The following is a 15335-nucleotide window of genomic DNA, read 5'->3' on the forward strand; positions in this document are numbered from 1 at the left end:
GGTGGTGCAGTGGGAAAGAATCCACCTGCCAGTGCAGGAAATGTGGGTTCAATCCCTGAATCGGGAAGTTCCCTTGGAGTAGGAAATGGCAAACCAGTCCAGTATTCTTGCCTGGGAAATCCCATGGACAGAGGAACGTGGCAGGCTACAGTTCATGGGGTCACAGAGTTGGACATGACTGAGCACACACACATTATTATATTATATTATTATACTCATTTTGTTAAGCGTGAATTTATAATAATTCCCTGCCTCCTTCCATTTTCTAAAAATCCCAGAAGTAGTTTCCAGGATTAACTGGATACAAGGTAGTCAGGGAGCTCAGAATGAAATGCATCTGGAAGCAGTAGCTTTAAATTCAGACTCCTGACATGCTGCAGGCCAAGGCTGGACATCCTAATCTTCTTTACCTGACCCATTTATTAGGGCTGAACTAGATGTTGCCTGAGGCTCTCCTTCGTTACTCAAGTCTGAAGAGTCACCACCGCTCATCCCTGCAGAAAGAAATAAAAGTCCTTTACAATCTCAGTCTGTGTCCTAGGACCAACCAATACAGCATGGAATTCTTTAAAAGGAAATTTGGAAAAGGGAAGCTTGTGTAAGAGGGTTAAGGATAATTCTCCCACCAGGCACCTCCCGTGGCTCCATCTGATCTGGTGGTCAAGGTTGCTCCAGGAACCACCCCCAAGGCTGGGAGTGGCCAGGACTTTGCTAAGGAAGGCACTCCCTTTGGTCACTAGCTTTTACCCTTTCCTCTTGTCTGCACATATTAACATTCCTTCTTTCTCTCTGTTTCTTATCCAGAGGGACCGTGGAAGCAACAATTTCAACATCAGAGCCTCCATCAGCTGGGCCCTCAGTGAGCACCCCTCCAACCTGGGAACTGCTTTATCCTTTTATATGAGTGAAGAATAAACTTGTATTGCACTGCAACCCTCAACTTCTTGAGGTCTTTGTGTTACATCAATTAGCCCAGCTCACCTAATTCAAAACAAATGTGAATCGTCTAAAATACTTATAAATTTATCGCTTCATTTTCAATGATATAACCAAAAAGTTGAAGGGGGGTTTTGTAGCAAAGAAAGATATTTGTTACTGCAAGAGTTTTAATTGTTCTTACGTCTCTTCCTACTGCTCGTTCTGAAAATAGATGTGCTTCCAATGGCTGACGGATCTAGTAAGCAAAGGAAAATACAACCAGTAATCTATATCGAAAAGAGTTATGAACTTATGAATACTCACATTACAGACAGGATGTAGGCTATAAAGATGCAATGATGAACATTACTGTCTCTTCTCATCTAAGGGAAAAAGATCACTACCAAATGGAGTGAAGACCCCCAATCCTTCAATCTTAGTTGCAAAGTCAAAGAAGTTTTGAAAACCAGTATTTTTTCATAGGCTTGCAGCTAACTAATTTGGCAACGAACCTGGACTTTGGCAGCCACGAGTTCAATAAAATATTTATCACAGTTGATGTGAATTCACACAATTTGCTGCAGGAACACTAACACAGTCTATTTGAGAATGAGATTCTGTCCCAAACTTATTGGGTTGTCTTGTAAGCTATAGGATATACACCACACTGCCTTTCTAAAATAATGAAGCATTATTATTTTACATCTGGCTTTAAAATTTTTATCAGTTTTTATTGGGGTATAGTTGCTTTATAACGTTGTATTAAAGATTTTGAATAAAGGATTACAAATGTTTCCTAAGAGTCCAGATTGTTAGTTCTGTCCTTCTGGTAAGTTTCTGTAAGTTTCCATGTATGATGTGTAATGGGCTTCCCTGGTGGCTCAGATGGTAAAGAATCCACCTGCCAAGGAGGAGATGTGGATTCAATCCCTGGGTTGAGAAGATCCCCTGGGGAAGCGAATGGCTACCCACTTCAGTATTCTTGGGGCTTCCCCGGCGGCTCAGGATGATAAAGAATCTGCCTGCAATGTGGTAGACCTGGCTTTGATCCCTAGGTCGGGAAGATCCCCTGGAGAAGGGAATGGCCACCCACTCCAATAGTCTTGCCTGGAGAATTCCATGGAGTGAGGAGCCTGGTGGGCTACAGTCGTTGGGTTCATACAGAGTTGGACATGACTGAGCAACTAACACTTTCACTTTTATCCATGTGTGTAAAAGACCCTTAAATGTTTATGTGCTGGAGTTTTCTCATCTGTGAAATGAGGGAACAGCAGTCTTCTGACTGATATTTTAGGCTGTTATGAACATAAAACGATACTTCATTTCTGAAGATATTTTGAATATGACTATAGGTCAGTGTCACGTTGCAGGTATGTCATGTCGGAGTCCTGCCCAGTCCGGCCTTGTACTTTTCATGTGAATTCATAAAAAATAACTCGTGAGTGCTTGCATGCGTGCTAAGTCACTTCAGTCTTGTCTGACTCTATGTGACCGTGTGGACCATAGCCCACCAGGCTCCTCTGTCCATGGCATTCTCCAGGCAAGAATGCTGGAGTGGGTTGCCATGCCCTCCTCCAGGAGATCTTTCCTGACCCAGCGACTGAACCTGAGTCTCTCACATCTCCCCCATTAGCACGTGGGTTCTTTACCACTAGGGCCAATTGGGAAGACCAAAAGACCCTCAAACCTGGAAAGATCAAAAGACCCTCAAATTACCAATTCCAGTTGCCTCATCTATAAACCTGGGAGAACCTGGTTACCCTCACTCTCTCTTAAGGTTTTTGTAAAAACAAAATGAAGCTTTATTTACAAAAACCCTATGAGAAATCACTGTTAGCCAATGGTTTAACTATAATTAGGGTTTGAGAGTATTTGGTCTGAAGCCATTTTCCATCAATAATTTAACAGAAGCACAAATTACTCTGTGAAGACTTTCTAAGTTGGGGACTAAAGATAATATTAACAACGAATAGAGGAATACTGTGCTTGGTATGCTCTATAGAATAAAAGCATGCTGGAGAACAAGTATACTATTTCCACTGTTTAGCATTAATAGCTGTTATAGTGTGTACTAAAAATATCATTTTACTAGCATATTTTTACTACAGTTTCAATATAGCAACTGATTGGGCTCACCCAGTTAAACAACAATTTATATATAATACCTTCTTGCCTCTTTCCACTTCCCAACATAGCCAGAGAAGTTAAATGTGGAAAATGATATCCTAGAAGTAATTAAATCAAGGCATATGGAGAATGGTCAGAATAAGATTCATCAGGAAAACAGAACTCTGATTTAGACTCTGGATATTTGTGGTCCAGGGCTGCAATCCTGATCTTCCTACTTGAGCCATCTGGGATGGAGAGACAGTGGCTTATTGGGCTTCTCCTCCCTCACTTGATCCTAAAGACTAAAGGTTATTGGCCTCTGCACAAAGGAACTTCTTGAGGAGTCTGGGTGTGTGACCAAGGAACCCACGGAGCAGGAAATTCCCTAACAAGAAAACTCAAAGTCTTGAAAAGCCAAGGCAAGTGTGGTGTGTTCATGTAAGTCACCTGCCATTTAGGTTAGTGATGCTCCATCCCCTATCCCCACAGCAGAGACAATTCAAATGCAAGGGGAGACTTCGCTCTGCTTGAAACTTAACCATCCTACCCTTCTCTGTCTTCTACTTCTGACCCCTTCTATTGTCTTTTTCACACGTCACTCATCTGCTGTTTCCCTGTTCAAGACTGAGTCTCCTCTTCTCACCTCCTCCCACCCCCTGCCAACCTGGTGTCCTTGAACTATTTGCAAGCCTGGAAAATAATCTTCTCATGCGTTTGAACCATAGATATGTTTTGGGACTATCTTTTAGAGCCATTTACCTACTCAACTAAGATGAAAGTAGAAGGTGGACTCCCCAAAAACTGAAGTCAATTTATATTTCACTTGGGCTTCCCTGGTGGCTCAGATGGTAAAGACTCTAACTGCAATGCGGGAGATCCCTGGGTTGGGAAGATTCCCTGGAGAAGGGAATGGCAACCCACTCCAGTATTCTTGCCTAGAGAATTCCATGGACAGAGGAGCCTGGCAGGCTACAGTCCATGGAGTCGCACAGAGTTGGACACAACTGAGCAACTGAACATATACTTGATAAATCTAGTGAGTAAATAGATTGAATGTTTTATTTAAAATATTACTCTTTTGTAGCATCAAGATCAAGGAATATTTTTGCTTCTTTTCAGGACTTTTCCTAGTGTGTTTCTATAAATAGGTACGTTTCTAATATTGTCTGGGTCTAGAAAGTAGAAAGGGAGGGAAAAAATCACCGATTTGTACACTACAGAGATACAGATCTTATGGCAACACTGGCTGCTGCCAGGACTGAGGAAACAACATTTAGATAATCATTTGGAGCTCCAGTTTTACAAAGGAAATAACGTAGAATCCAGAATGCCAGCTTTGTTATTCCCTTTCATCTCTCATGAGACTTATTAGAGACCTTGAAACATTTATATGATTGTGTTTTCTCATCTAGAAACAACGATAGCAATGTCTGTCCTGCTCACCCTTTAAAGTTGTAAGATTGTTTGCAAAGGTCCTTTGAAAAATCACTGTATATGCCATGACTTGCTGAAGAATTGTCAAAAACACTTTGGGTTTCAGAATACCTTATCTGAAGTCTTTATTTCTGGTAATAATAGATAGCTAGATGAGTTATCTGTGACACGGTAACTCATCAAGTTTGTGATCAGATAATAACATGAAAGTGAAAGTGAAGTCGCTCAGTCATGTCCGACTTTTTGCGACCCCATGGACTACCAGGTTCCTCTGTCCATGGGATTTTCTAGGCAAGAATACTGGAGTGGGTTGCCATTTCCTTCTCCAGATAATAATATGAATTTCCAATAAAGGAATACAGTTCATACTTGAACGATATGGATTTGAGCAACACAGGTCCAGATGAGACTCAGATTTTTTTTTTCATAGTAAACACTAGTTTACTACATCACTTGACAATCCACAGTTGGTGGAATTCATGGATTGAGAAACTGAAACTCGAGTACTTCGGCCACCTGATGTGAAGCGCTGACTGATTAGAAAAGGCCCTGATGCTGGGAAAGGTTGAAGGCAGGAGGAGAAGGGGACGACAGGGGATGAGATGGTTGGAGGGCATCACCACTGATTCAATGGACATGAGTTTGAGCAAGCTCTGGGAGTTGGTGATGGACAGGGAAGCCTGGTGTGCTGCAGTCCAAGGGGTCACAAAGAGTCGGACACGACTAACTGAACAACAACAACGTGGATGAGGACCTGCGTATGTGGAGGCTGAGTGTAAGTGAGAAGGAGATTTTCAACTGCACTGAGAGTTGGTGCACTTAACCCGTGCACTGCCAACCATATTAAACTTTCTGTTCTTGGTAGAAATCACCATATAAATCCAACATTTTGGGGCTTCCCTGGTAGCTCAGTGGTAAAGAATCCATCTGCCAAGCAGGAGACTTGGGTTCAGTCCCTGATCCAGAAAGATCCCAAATGCAGCAGAGCAACTGAGTCCACGTGCTACAGTTGCTGAGCCCGTGCTCTAGAGGAGCCTTAACTACTGAGCCCCTGTGCCGCAATTACTGAAGCCCACGTGTCCTAGAGCCTGTGCTCCCCAACAAGAGAAGCCACTGCAATGAGAGAAGCCTAAGGACCATCACTAGAGAGTAGCCCCTGCTCACTACGACTAGAGAAAAGCCAAGGCAGCAATGAAGACCCAGCACAGCCAGGAATAAATAAGTAAATAAACAAAATCATTGAAAAAAATCTAACATTTTATAGATACAGCAACTAGTAGTTTTAAACACACTCATTACTTTTAAAATTTATTTCTTTATATAATAAAATAGAAAACACATATTAATTAATGGAACCCATCAATTAATAGTGGAGAAAGAAATAGCAACCCATTCCAGTATTCTTGGCTGGGAAATCCCATGGACAGAAGAGCCTGATGGACTAAAGTCCTTGGAATCACAAAAGTGTTGGACACGACTGAGCAACTAAATGGCAACAACCATCAGTTAATAGACCTCATCCTCAGATAGATATTTCATAGCATCCTGCATTTCCCATAACAGTAAAATTTAGAGGATACGATTCCAAGAAAAATTGGGTCCATGGTTCATAAGGGGCTCCGAGTAAGATGCTCCAGAAACAGTAGCTCTCGTGCAGATTCCTGCAGCCCTGGCCTTGCTCTCCCACTTCCTTACCAGTTATCCTTCCTGGTGTTGACGTGGAGGGTTCTGGGAACTCGTCTCCATCACTGGATTCTGCAGAGTCCTCACTGCTGATCACTGCACAGAGGAACAACTCCCCCTTAGGATCTCAGGGTGGAGCCCACGCAGCAGGAAACCCCAGAATGAGAGCACCGGGGAGACCCAGAAGCTAAGTTAATTCAAGGCACGTGGTCTGTGCTTGAATGTGGGTGAGCTGCAGGTTGCTCCCGGTCCTGCATGAAAGGTGATGACGCTCACACGCAGAGGGCGGCTCCGCCCATCCTGCCCGCACTCCCGTCCCCCACCCTCCTGCTACCCCTCACCCCCACCCTAGATCTACCTCTGACCCTCTATTCCATTCCACCTCTTTCTTTCATTCTCATTTTACTTCTTCACTTTCCTCTTGGTCCCTTTTCCTTACTTATGCCTCTCATTCCAGGGACGGTATCTCTTGATACCTCACTTTGTCTTCATGTGTTTCTTTTCCATCTACTCTCTTGAATATCTTGGCTCTCTATTTTTACCCCCCTTTTCTTTCTTTCTTATACTTTCCTCTCTTACTTTGGAAATAGTCTCCTGGACATCAATATTTATTACCCATCATCTGTCTTCTGATATTTTTCGGGTCCCTGGGGAATCTCTTCTGCTAAACTCACAGCACAGGGTGCTGGTTCCCTGCCCTTCTTTCCTCTGCCCAAAGCCACCTGAACTGGCTGGCTGGACCCTGATGCCCCAGCCTCTTGCCTGGTTCCCGTGACCCCCGCTCCACTTTATCTCTGTCAACCTTACCTATTATGTCAGACACGCGGTTATAGCCAGTCCTTGCTCGGGCTTGCAGTTGAACTTCTGAGTTAAAAAATGGCTTTTCCTTCTTTATATCCACTAGATGGACAGAACAGGAATTGATCTGTAGTCCATGGTTGGATGGCTTTGCTCCTGGATCAAATTTTAATGAATGAAGAATTTTAATTTGTCTCCCCAAAAAGGAGCTCACTAGCATTAAGAAGTCTTCTTCCTGTCATCTTACTGCAGAGGGAGGCTCCACCCCACCCTTTTCCCGTTTGCTGCTCAACTCTGTCCCTTCCTTCATGCCCCTCTCAACTCTAAGTGGAATCAGAGCTTCCCTAGTGGCTCAGATGATAAAGAATGTGCCTGCAATGCAGGAGTCTCCTGGAAGGTCCCCTGGAGAAGGGAATGACAGCCCACTCTAGTATTCTTGCCTAGGAAGTCCCTTGGAGAGAGGAACCTGGTGGGCTACAGTCCAAGTGGTTGCAGAGTCCGACATGACTGAGTGACTAACACTCTTAAGTGGAATCATTCACTCTCGTTCTGTCTGTTCTTTTGGGGGCAGGGTGGATATGGATTTAGCTTCTTTTATCAACATTATGTGTGCAATAGTCATCTGTATCCAGTTATATATATTTTCTCACTGCTGTATAACATTCATTACAGAAATTATCCATTAAAAAATAAAACTAAAAAATCTCCGTTTGTGCTGGCTCAAGTTTTAGACTATGACAAATAATGCTATGCTGAACAATCTTTTGTGTGTGTGGTGATAATATACATTTCTATTGATTTGTTGAAGAGTGTAATTGCTAAGTTATAAGCTACCTGTATTTTCTACTTTGGAAGATTATACAAAACTGTTTTCCAAAGGCATATGAAAAGGCAGGGATGGTTGAGAGAGCTTGTCAAATTTAAGTAACTAAAAGGAGTTTGGTGTGATGGGAATGTAGTATGATGGGGAAATACACAACTGGTAGGTATGTGTCAGTACTCCACACCTGCAGCTTTGACTTCATGCCGAGGGCCACAAGAAGGTGCGTGCGTGCATGCTAAGTCATGTCTGACTCTTTGCAATCCCAGGATCCTCTGTCCATGGGATTTCCCAGGCAAGAATACTGGGGTAGGTTGCCATGCCTTCCCCCAGGAGATCTTCCCAACCCAGGGATGGTATTGGGCTTTAAACAGGAAAACCTTATGAACTGGTCTGCATTTTGGAAAGGTCTACTGAGCTAAAATGCAGAGAGTGAATCTGAAGGAAGTGAGACAGGAGGGAAGAAATGAGCAGGAGACTGTTCTATTTGAAGTGAGAAGTGGCAGGGCGGGGATTATAGCAAGCCTTGTGGTAAAGAACTCGCCTGCCAATGCAGGAGACTTATAAAAGACACTGATTCAATCCCTGTGTTGGGAAGGTCCCCTGGAGGAGGGCATGGCCACCTACTTCAGTGTTCTTGCCTGGGAAATCCCAGGGACAGAGAAGTCTGGCAGGCTACAGTCCATGGGGTAGCACAGAGTCGGACATGACTGAAGCAACTTAGCATGGGCACAGCAAAGACTGGAGAACAATTGGACAAGCTGGAAAGATTTTAAAGTTAGAATTGATGGAAGTGAGAAGGAAAACCATGATTGGTTTAATCCGCTCAGTTTTGTGACTGTTAGTTACACAGCAATAGATAGTTACAGATATGGCCTCCGAATTGAGATGTCCAACAGACCTTTTTTTTGGCCATGCTGTGTGGCAGGTGGGATCTCAATTCCCCAACCAGGGATCTAACCTTCGCCCCCTGCAATGGAAGCACAGAGCCCTAACCACTGGACTATAGGGAAATCCTTCCAACAGATCTTTGAATAAAGATCTCCAGGCACTTGGTGGAATGAGTCTAGAGATCAAGTGTAGGCTGAAGATGTACGTCCAGGAAACAAGAGCTCATGGGGGTTATGGAGACCGTGGGGAGGGTGAAGATGACTGGGGAGACGTCTGTTTTTATCTGGGGGGTTCCAGGGATATTTTGATCATTACAGACTCCTTGTGCCTCCTTTTTGATGACAGTCTCCTCTAATGGGATAGCGTCTTGATTTGTCTCCTCTCTCTGTATGGTCCACTCTCTACCAATTTTTCATTTGTTATCAAGTTATCCTCTTTGTGCCTCTCCCACCTCCAGTTTTCTGTTTTTTTGGTATTCTTTTTCATTGATATCTTCCTCTATTCATCTCTTTTCCTCTGCATTTTAAAAATCACTGTCCCCAAGACCTAGCAGTGTCTAGGATGAGGCAAAGGAGGTGCCCAGGACTCACGAAGGTGCCAACAGTAAGACAGTCCTTAGGTGTGTCCCAGGGTCTCACCCTTGGCCTGACCCTGCTGTCCTCTACTTGCTTTTTCAATGTATCCATTCTCTATTATGTTCCCTACTTTCTCCTATTCTCCTATTCTCAGAGGTCATATTAATATGACCTCTGTATGTCTCCTCTGTGTCAATTTTGTCATTCTATATATTTTCCTCATTTAAGCTCTCAGATCATCACCAAAGTTCTCCCTGTTTCGCCAGTGTTCAGCGCACCACATCCCTCTACCTGTCACTTTCTTTCTAGCCCTTCATCTGAGCTTCCTTTCATGCAAATCTGACCTGCAGCATCTTGTGTGATTTCCGTGTTTTTGCTATAACCTCTGAAAAGGAAGTTGCAACTTAATTCTTTTCATCAACTCCACAACATGGCATTATTTGGATTTCATGTCAATGTATCTAAAATCTATCTCATTCTTGTACTTTGTTATTTGATGCTCCCCAGCCCACCTTTTCCTATTCTTCCTTTTTGCACCTTCTTCCCAGGGACACCCTGTCCACCAAAGAGTTCAGCTTTCCTTCTCCATTGCAATTTACACCTGCTAAGTCAGCTAGAGTTTGTGGGTAAGGCTGCATTGTCTTGGATGGTGTTAGGATCTTGAAGGGGTGAGGTAGTATGGGATAGCAAAGGAAAACAAAGATGTAATTAGAAAATTGGTAAGATACGACACTTCCCTGGCAATTCAATGGTTAAGACTGCGTTTCCAATGCAGGGGACATGGGCTCAATCCTTGTCCAGGAAACTAAGATCTCACATGCATGTAACATGGCCATTAAAAAAAAAAAGGATGAAATAAAAGTTAAAAAAAGAAAGAAAATAGGTAAGGTAAGTAATAATTACTGTCTTTGTTAGAAGGCAACAGGTCAGGTGTCTCCTCCCCGTCATCTGAATTATTTGATTGAATAGGTGCTGGTTCACAGAACTCTGAAGATAAAAAAGACCACAGCTGACACATAGCAGAGCTTTGCTTTGCCCTATTTCCATTTTCTCGCCTCTTCCCCGACTTCTCTTCCCTTCTTATGTGTCTACTTTCAGCCTGTCTGCACTTATTGCCGCCTTCACCCCATGAAAGTGCCGCGCTGCACTGATTCTGGAGCCAATCTCTCCCTGACTCTTGTTTCTGTTTCTCTTCCTCGCTGGGTCTGGGACACTTCACCCTCTTAGTTTTTCTTTTTTCACTTTCTTCCTCCAGGTCTTTCCCATCAGTACATTAGGCTCAGTTCCTGCCCTCAGTGTCTGTGTAATTTCCCCTTTCTTTGTTAATAGATGTTTCCTTGAGTGGTGCATGAATTCATTCTCTGTCACCAGTCAGGCCCTCTTGACCCCTTTAAGAGGGTAAGGACTGAATCCCTGGGCAAACCACTCAGGACCAGCACGTCCTGGACGTACCCTTCCCCCGTGGTAAGCATCTCTACTCCCCAGGCAAAGCCAGCCAGCCAGCCTTACCTGCTGGTTCAGATTCTTGGTCACATTGTTCATTTGCTTGTTGGCTTTCCAGTGCATCGTTCTGGTTGCTGGGTGTATCATTCCTCTTTGCATTTATCTCTTCTGTTTCACTGAGGTGATCTGAGAGTCTGTTTTCAGGGGAGGCTGTACCTAAACCACATTTTGATTTATAAATATTTTATAAATATTTTATTTTCCTCCAACATCCAGCAGAATCCAACAGGAAAATACAAAGCACTCTAAGTTTTTAGAGCAGAGGATATTTAATCCAGGGATTGGCTACACAGCTGATGGAAGAGCACAGAAGATCAAGTGGAAAAATGTGACAACATAAAGAAGGGTCAACAGGAAGCTACAGGAGGGATAGAGGATGAGATCACGGGCTGAGGTCGCTGGGCAGGCAGAGGCTAAGCCATGATTTGCCTGCTTTGTGGAAGGTGCAGTCGAGGCTGAGCTGCGGCTGCTGCCAGAATTGCGGCTGGAGGCAGTGATGGAGAAACACCCGGCTCCTCCCTTACTCCCACTCTCCTGCCAGGGTCTCCATGCTAGGAACCCAGCAGGGAGTCAGCAGCAAGGGGAGCTGACAAACAAGTCTGCAGGGGCCAGTGGCCAGAGACAGAGGGCCGAGCAGAGCAGGGGAGGGGAAGGACTGAATCCCCCGGCAAACCACCCAGGACCAGCACACACGCCCTTCCTCCATGGCAACCATCTCTGGTCCTCACTGATTCCATCAACCCCTCCCACTCTGTTCCCACCAGCCTCAATAATGTATGAACACATAGACATATTTTTCACTGCAGTTTGGATTTTTCTCTCTTAGTGTTATTTTTCTGAACAAAGTAATTAACATGAAGCATGATTTAAAATTATTTCCCAAAGTTTTAGTATGGAATGTGGGTCCTGGGCTTGTTTTGTGCCTCTTCCTCAGAACTGGGAGCCTCCCCTTGGGGTGGGGGCCGGGTGTGAGACACAGCGCTCCTCTCACCTGGGCACGTCAGCCCACCTTGTCAGGTCAGACACTCAAACACATTTACTGGTGACTTGCTGTGTATCATTTGAGTCCTAGGTTGAAGTTTCTCTCTTTATATTCCTTGCTCCCCACCATCAAGATGCTCTGGGATTTCATTTTCTGGTAGGGGTGCTCCAAGACCATGCTGTGAATTTCAGAGAACTTCATTGCCTCATCCCTCCATACCCCCCCCCGCCTCCCCCCCACACACATACACTGAATCCTTTCTCTTCTGCTCATTGCTTGTCACAATTCCATCCGCTTATCCCTTCCTGTTTCCATCAGCTGTACTAGCAGATGAATGGCTAATATATATTCATCTATATGTATTTTTAACTCTTGACGTTTTGAATAAATGTGATTTGTTAAAAGTATTACTGTGTTTTTCAGCAAAGGAAACTATAAACAAGAATGGGAGAAAATAATCTCAAAGGAAACAACTGACGAAGAATTAATTTCCAAAATGTACAAGCGGACTTGTATACAACTCAATACCAGAAAAAAAAAAAACAATCAAAAAATGGGAATAAGACAGAAACGGACACTTCTCCAAAGAAGACATGCAAATGGCTAACAAACATATGAAAATATGCTCAACATTGCTCATTATTAGAGAAATGCACATTGAAACTACAATGAGATACCACCTTACACCAGTCAGAATGGCCAACATCAGAAAGTCTACAAACGATAAATGCTGGAGTGGGTGTGGAGAAAAGGGAACCCTCTCCCATTGCTGGTGGGAATGTAAATTGATACAGCCACTATGGAAGACGGTATGGAGATTCCTGAAAAAGCTAGGAATGAAACCATCATATGACCCAGCAATCCCATTCCTAGGCATATACCCTGAGAAAACCAAAATTGAAAAAGACACATGTATCCCAATGTTCATTGTGTCATTTTTTACAATAGCTAGAACATGGAAGCAACCTAGATGTCCATCTACAGATGAATGGAAAGAAGCTGCGGTACATATATACAGTGGAATATTACTTGGCCATAAAAGGAAATGCATTTGAGTCAGTTCTAATGAGGTGGATGAACCCAGGGCCTATTATACAGAGTGAAGTAAGTCAGAAAGAGAAATATAAGTATTGTATACTGACACATACATATGGAATCTAGAAAGATTGTACTGATCAATTAATTTTCAGGGCAGCAAAGGAGAAACAGACATATAGACATGGAGTGAGGAGGAGGGAAAGGATGAGATAAAAGAGAGAGTAAAATGGAAACTTACAATACCATATATAAAATAGATAGCCAATGGGAATTTGCTGTATAACTCAGGGAACTCAAATGGGCTCTGTGACAATCTAGAAGAGTGGGATGGGGAGGGAGATGGGAGGGAGATGGGAGGGAGGGGACATGGGTGTACCTATGGCTGATTCTTGTTGGTATTTGACAGAAAACCACAACATTCTGTAAAGCAAATACCCTTCAATTAAAAAAAGCTAAAGTAGCAAAAAAGTATTGCTGTGCTTTCAAAAACCACTTTGAAAGTTCTTCTTTGATAAAAGCATATTACTAATTTAGAACATTCTTTTTAAAATAATACATCCCTAAGGGAAGCTACATATAAGAGCCTTTCATGTTGTAGGTAGTTCCCCGAGACTCCTCTATGTTCCTTCCTTACTAAGGTGAGTCATGGAATAAAGACTTAAAATGTGTTATAGAGTAGTGTGCTGTAAGCAGGGAAAACTATGACCTTCAATTTATCTTCCTGGGCCAGAAGGTGGCATTGCTATTCTCACTGCTTTTCCAGCTGGGGAATCAGTAAATCCAATGAACACCTATGAGAGAAAAAAATCTCAAAGTGTACTACGAATGTAACAGTTAGAAGCATGGACTCTGGCAGTAGACGCAAATAAAGATGATGATTAAAGGTAGTAATAACAACAAATGCGTGGAACACCGATACAGCCCCAGACAAGGCTGTGAAGGCTTTACATGATGTAACTTGTTTAAAATCCATCACCCTCTGAAATAGGTGCTATTATCATGTCCATTTTACAGATGATGAAACTGAGAAACAAAGAGGGCTAGTCACTACCCCAAGATCTTGAGGCAGAAGCTGAGGCCAGGCTGTGGGCCCCTGAATTCCTGCTGTGACAACTGCGTAGAGCAGCGCTCAGTCCTGATTTTCAGCTGGGTGAACTTGTACAAATAACCGAATTCTCTAAGCTGATTCTTTTTTGTCTGAAAAACAGGGATAATATACACACATTTTCAGGTTTGGGGGAAGATTAAATAAACTACTGGCTGCATCAATATGTGGGATGAAAGTGAAAGTGAAAGTGAAGTTGCTCAGTCGTGTCTGACTCTTGGCGACCCCATGAACTGTAGCCTACCAGGTTCCTCTGTCCATGGGATTCTCCAGGGAAGAATACTGGAGTGGGTTGCCATTTCCTTCTCCAGGGGATCTTCCCAACCCAGGGATCGAACACGGATCTCCCTCATTGCAGGCAGATGCTTCACCCTCTGAGCCACCAGGATACCATGATCAAAAAAATCAAATCGTTATGACTAATGTTTTCAATGAACAGTATATTTTTGGTACCAGTACTTTTTATTCAGGGAACAAACATGTACTGAGTACCTTGTTGTTGTTTAGTTGCTAAGGTGTGTCCTACTTGTTTGCAACCCCATGGACTGTAGCCTGCCAGGCTTCTCTGTCCATGGGATTTACCAGGCAAGAACACTGGAGTGGGTAGTCATTCCCTTCTCCAGAGGATCTTCCTGACCCAGGGACTGAACCTGGGTCTCCGGAATTGCAGGCAGATTCTTTTTTCTTTTTTTTTAATTAATTTATTAACTTTAATTGGAGGCTAATTACTTTACAATATTGTGATGTTTTTTGCCATACATTGACATGAATCAACCATGGGTGTACATGTGTCCACGATCCTGAACCCCCCTCCCACCTTCCTCCCCACTCCATCCCTCTGGGTTGTCTCAGAGCACCAGCTTTGAGTGCCCTGCTTCATCATTGAACTTGCACTGGTCATCTGTTTTACATATGGTAATACACATGTTTCAATGCTATTCTCTCATACTGTCCCACCCTTGCCTTCTCCTCCATGGTCCAAAAGTCTGTTCTCTACATCTGTGTCTCTTTTGCTGTCTTGCATATAGGTCATCGTTACCCTCTTTCTAAATTCCATATATATGCATTAATATACTGTATTGGTGTTTCTCTTTCTGGCTTTCTTCACTCTGTATAATAGGCTCCAGTTTCATCCAACTCATTAAAACTGACTCAGATGTGTTCTTTTTTTATAGCTGAGCAATATTTCATTGTGTATTTGTACCACAACTTCCTTATCCATTCATCTGCCGGTGGACATCTAGGTTGTTTCCATGTCCTAGCTATTGTCAGCAGTGCTACTGAGCCACCAGGGAAGCCCAGTGAATACCTAGTGACTGTTAAATGCACTCCCATCCTTGTTCCATTTCATAGCCTCATGACAATCTGCCTGTAATATCCCTACATTACAAATGAGAACGCTGAGCAATAAAATTTAAATAATAAGAATGTTAAGAATTAAGAATATCATTAAGAATGTTATGGGTTAATTGAAGTTAT

The 15335-nt window shown here is 43.1% G+C and overlaps 1 protein-coding gene across 5 annotated transcripts in view; it reads right to left on the reverse strand.

The window, feature by feature from the left end:
* LOC104986429 (nuclear body protein SP140-like protein) overlaps positions 1–15335 on the reverse strand; it is a 95860-nt gene that overhangs the window by 41752 nt on the left and 38773 nt on the right. For 4 of the 5 annotated variants that reach the window (XR_825039.1, XM_010836985.1, XM_010836983.1 and 1 more), the window contains 6 exons: positions 10738–10887; positions 10132–10215; positions 6952–7098; positions 6157–6240; positions 1121–1174; positions 411–494 (listed from right to left, as the gene is read on the reverse strand). Coding sequence is in view for 4 of the 5 variants with exons in the window: in XM_010836985.1 (XP_010835287.1) it covers positions 411–494; positions 1121–1174; positions 6157–6240; positions 6952–7098; positions 10132–10215; positions 10738–10887 (603 nt within the window). In the remaining variant the exon portion in view is untranslated. The remainder of the gene's footprint in view (positions 1–410; positions 495–1120; positions 1175–6156; positions 6241–6951; positions 7099–10131; positions 10216–10737; positions 10888–15335) is intronic. The other variant, XM_010836984.1, reaches the window with a different exon arrangement.

Source organism: Bison bison, unplaced genomic scaffold (assembly GCF_000754665.1).
Source record: "Bison bison bison isolate TAMUID 2011002044 unplaced genomic scaffold, Bison_UMD1.0 scf7180017864068, whole genome shotgun sequence".
In the NCBI taxonomy this organism is placed as follows: Eukaryota; Metazoa; Chordata; class Mammalia; order Artiodactyla; family Bovidae; genus Bison; species Bison bison.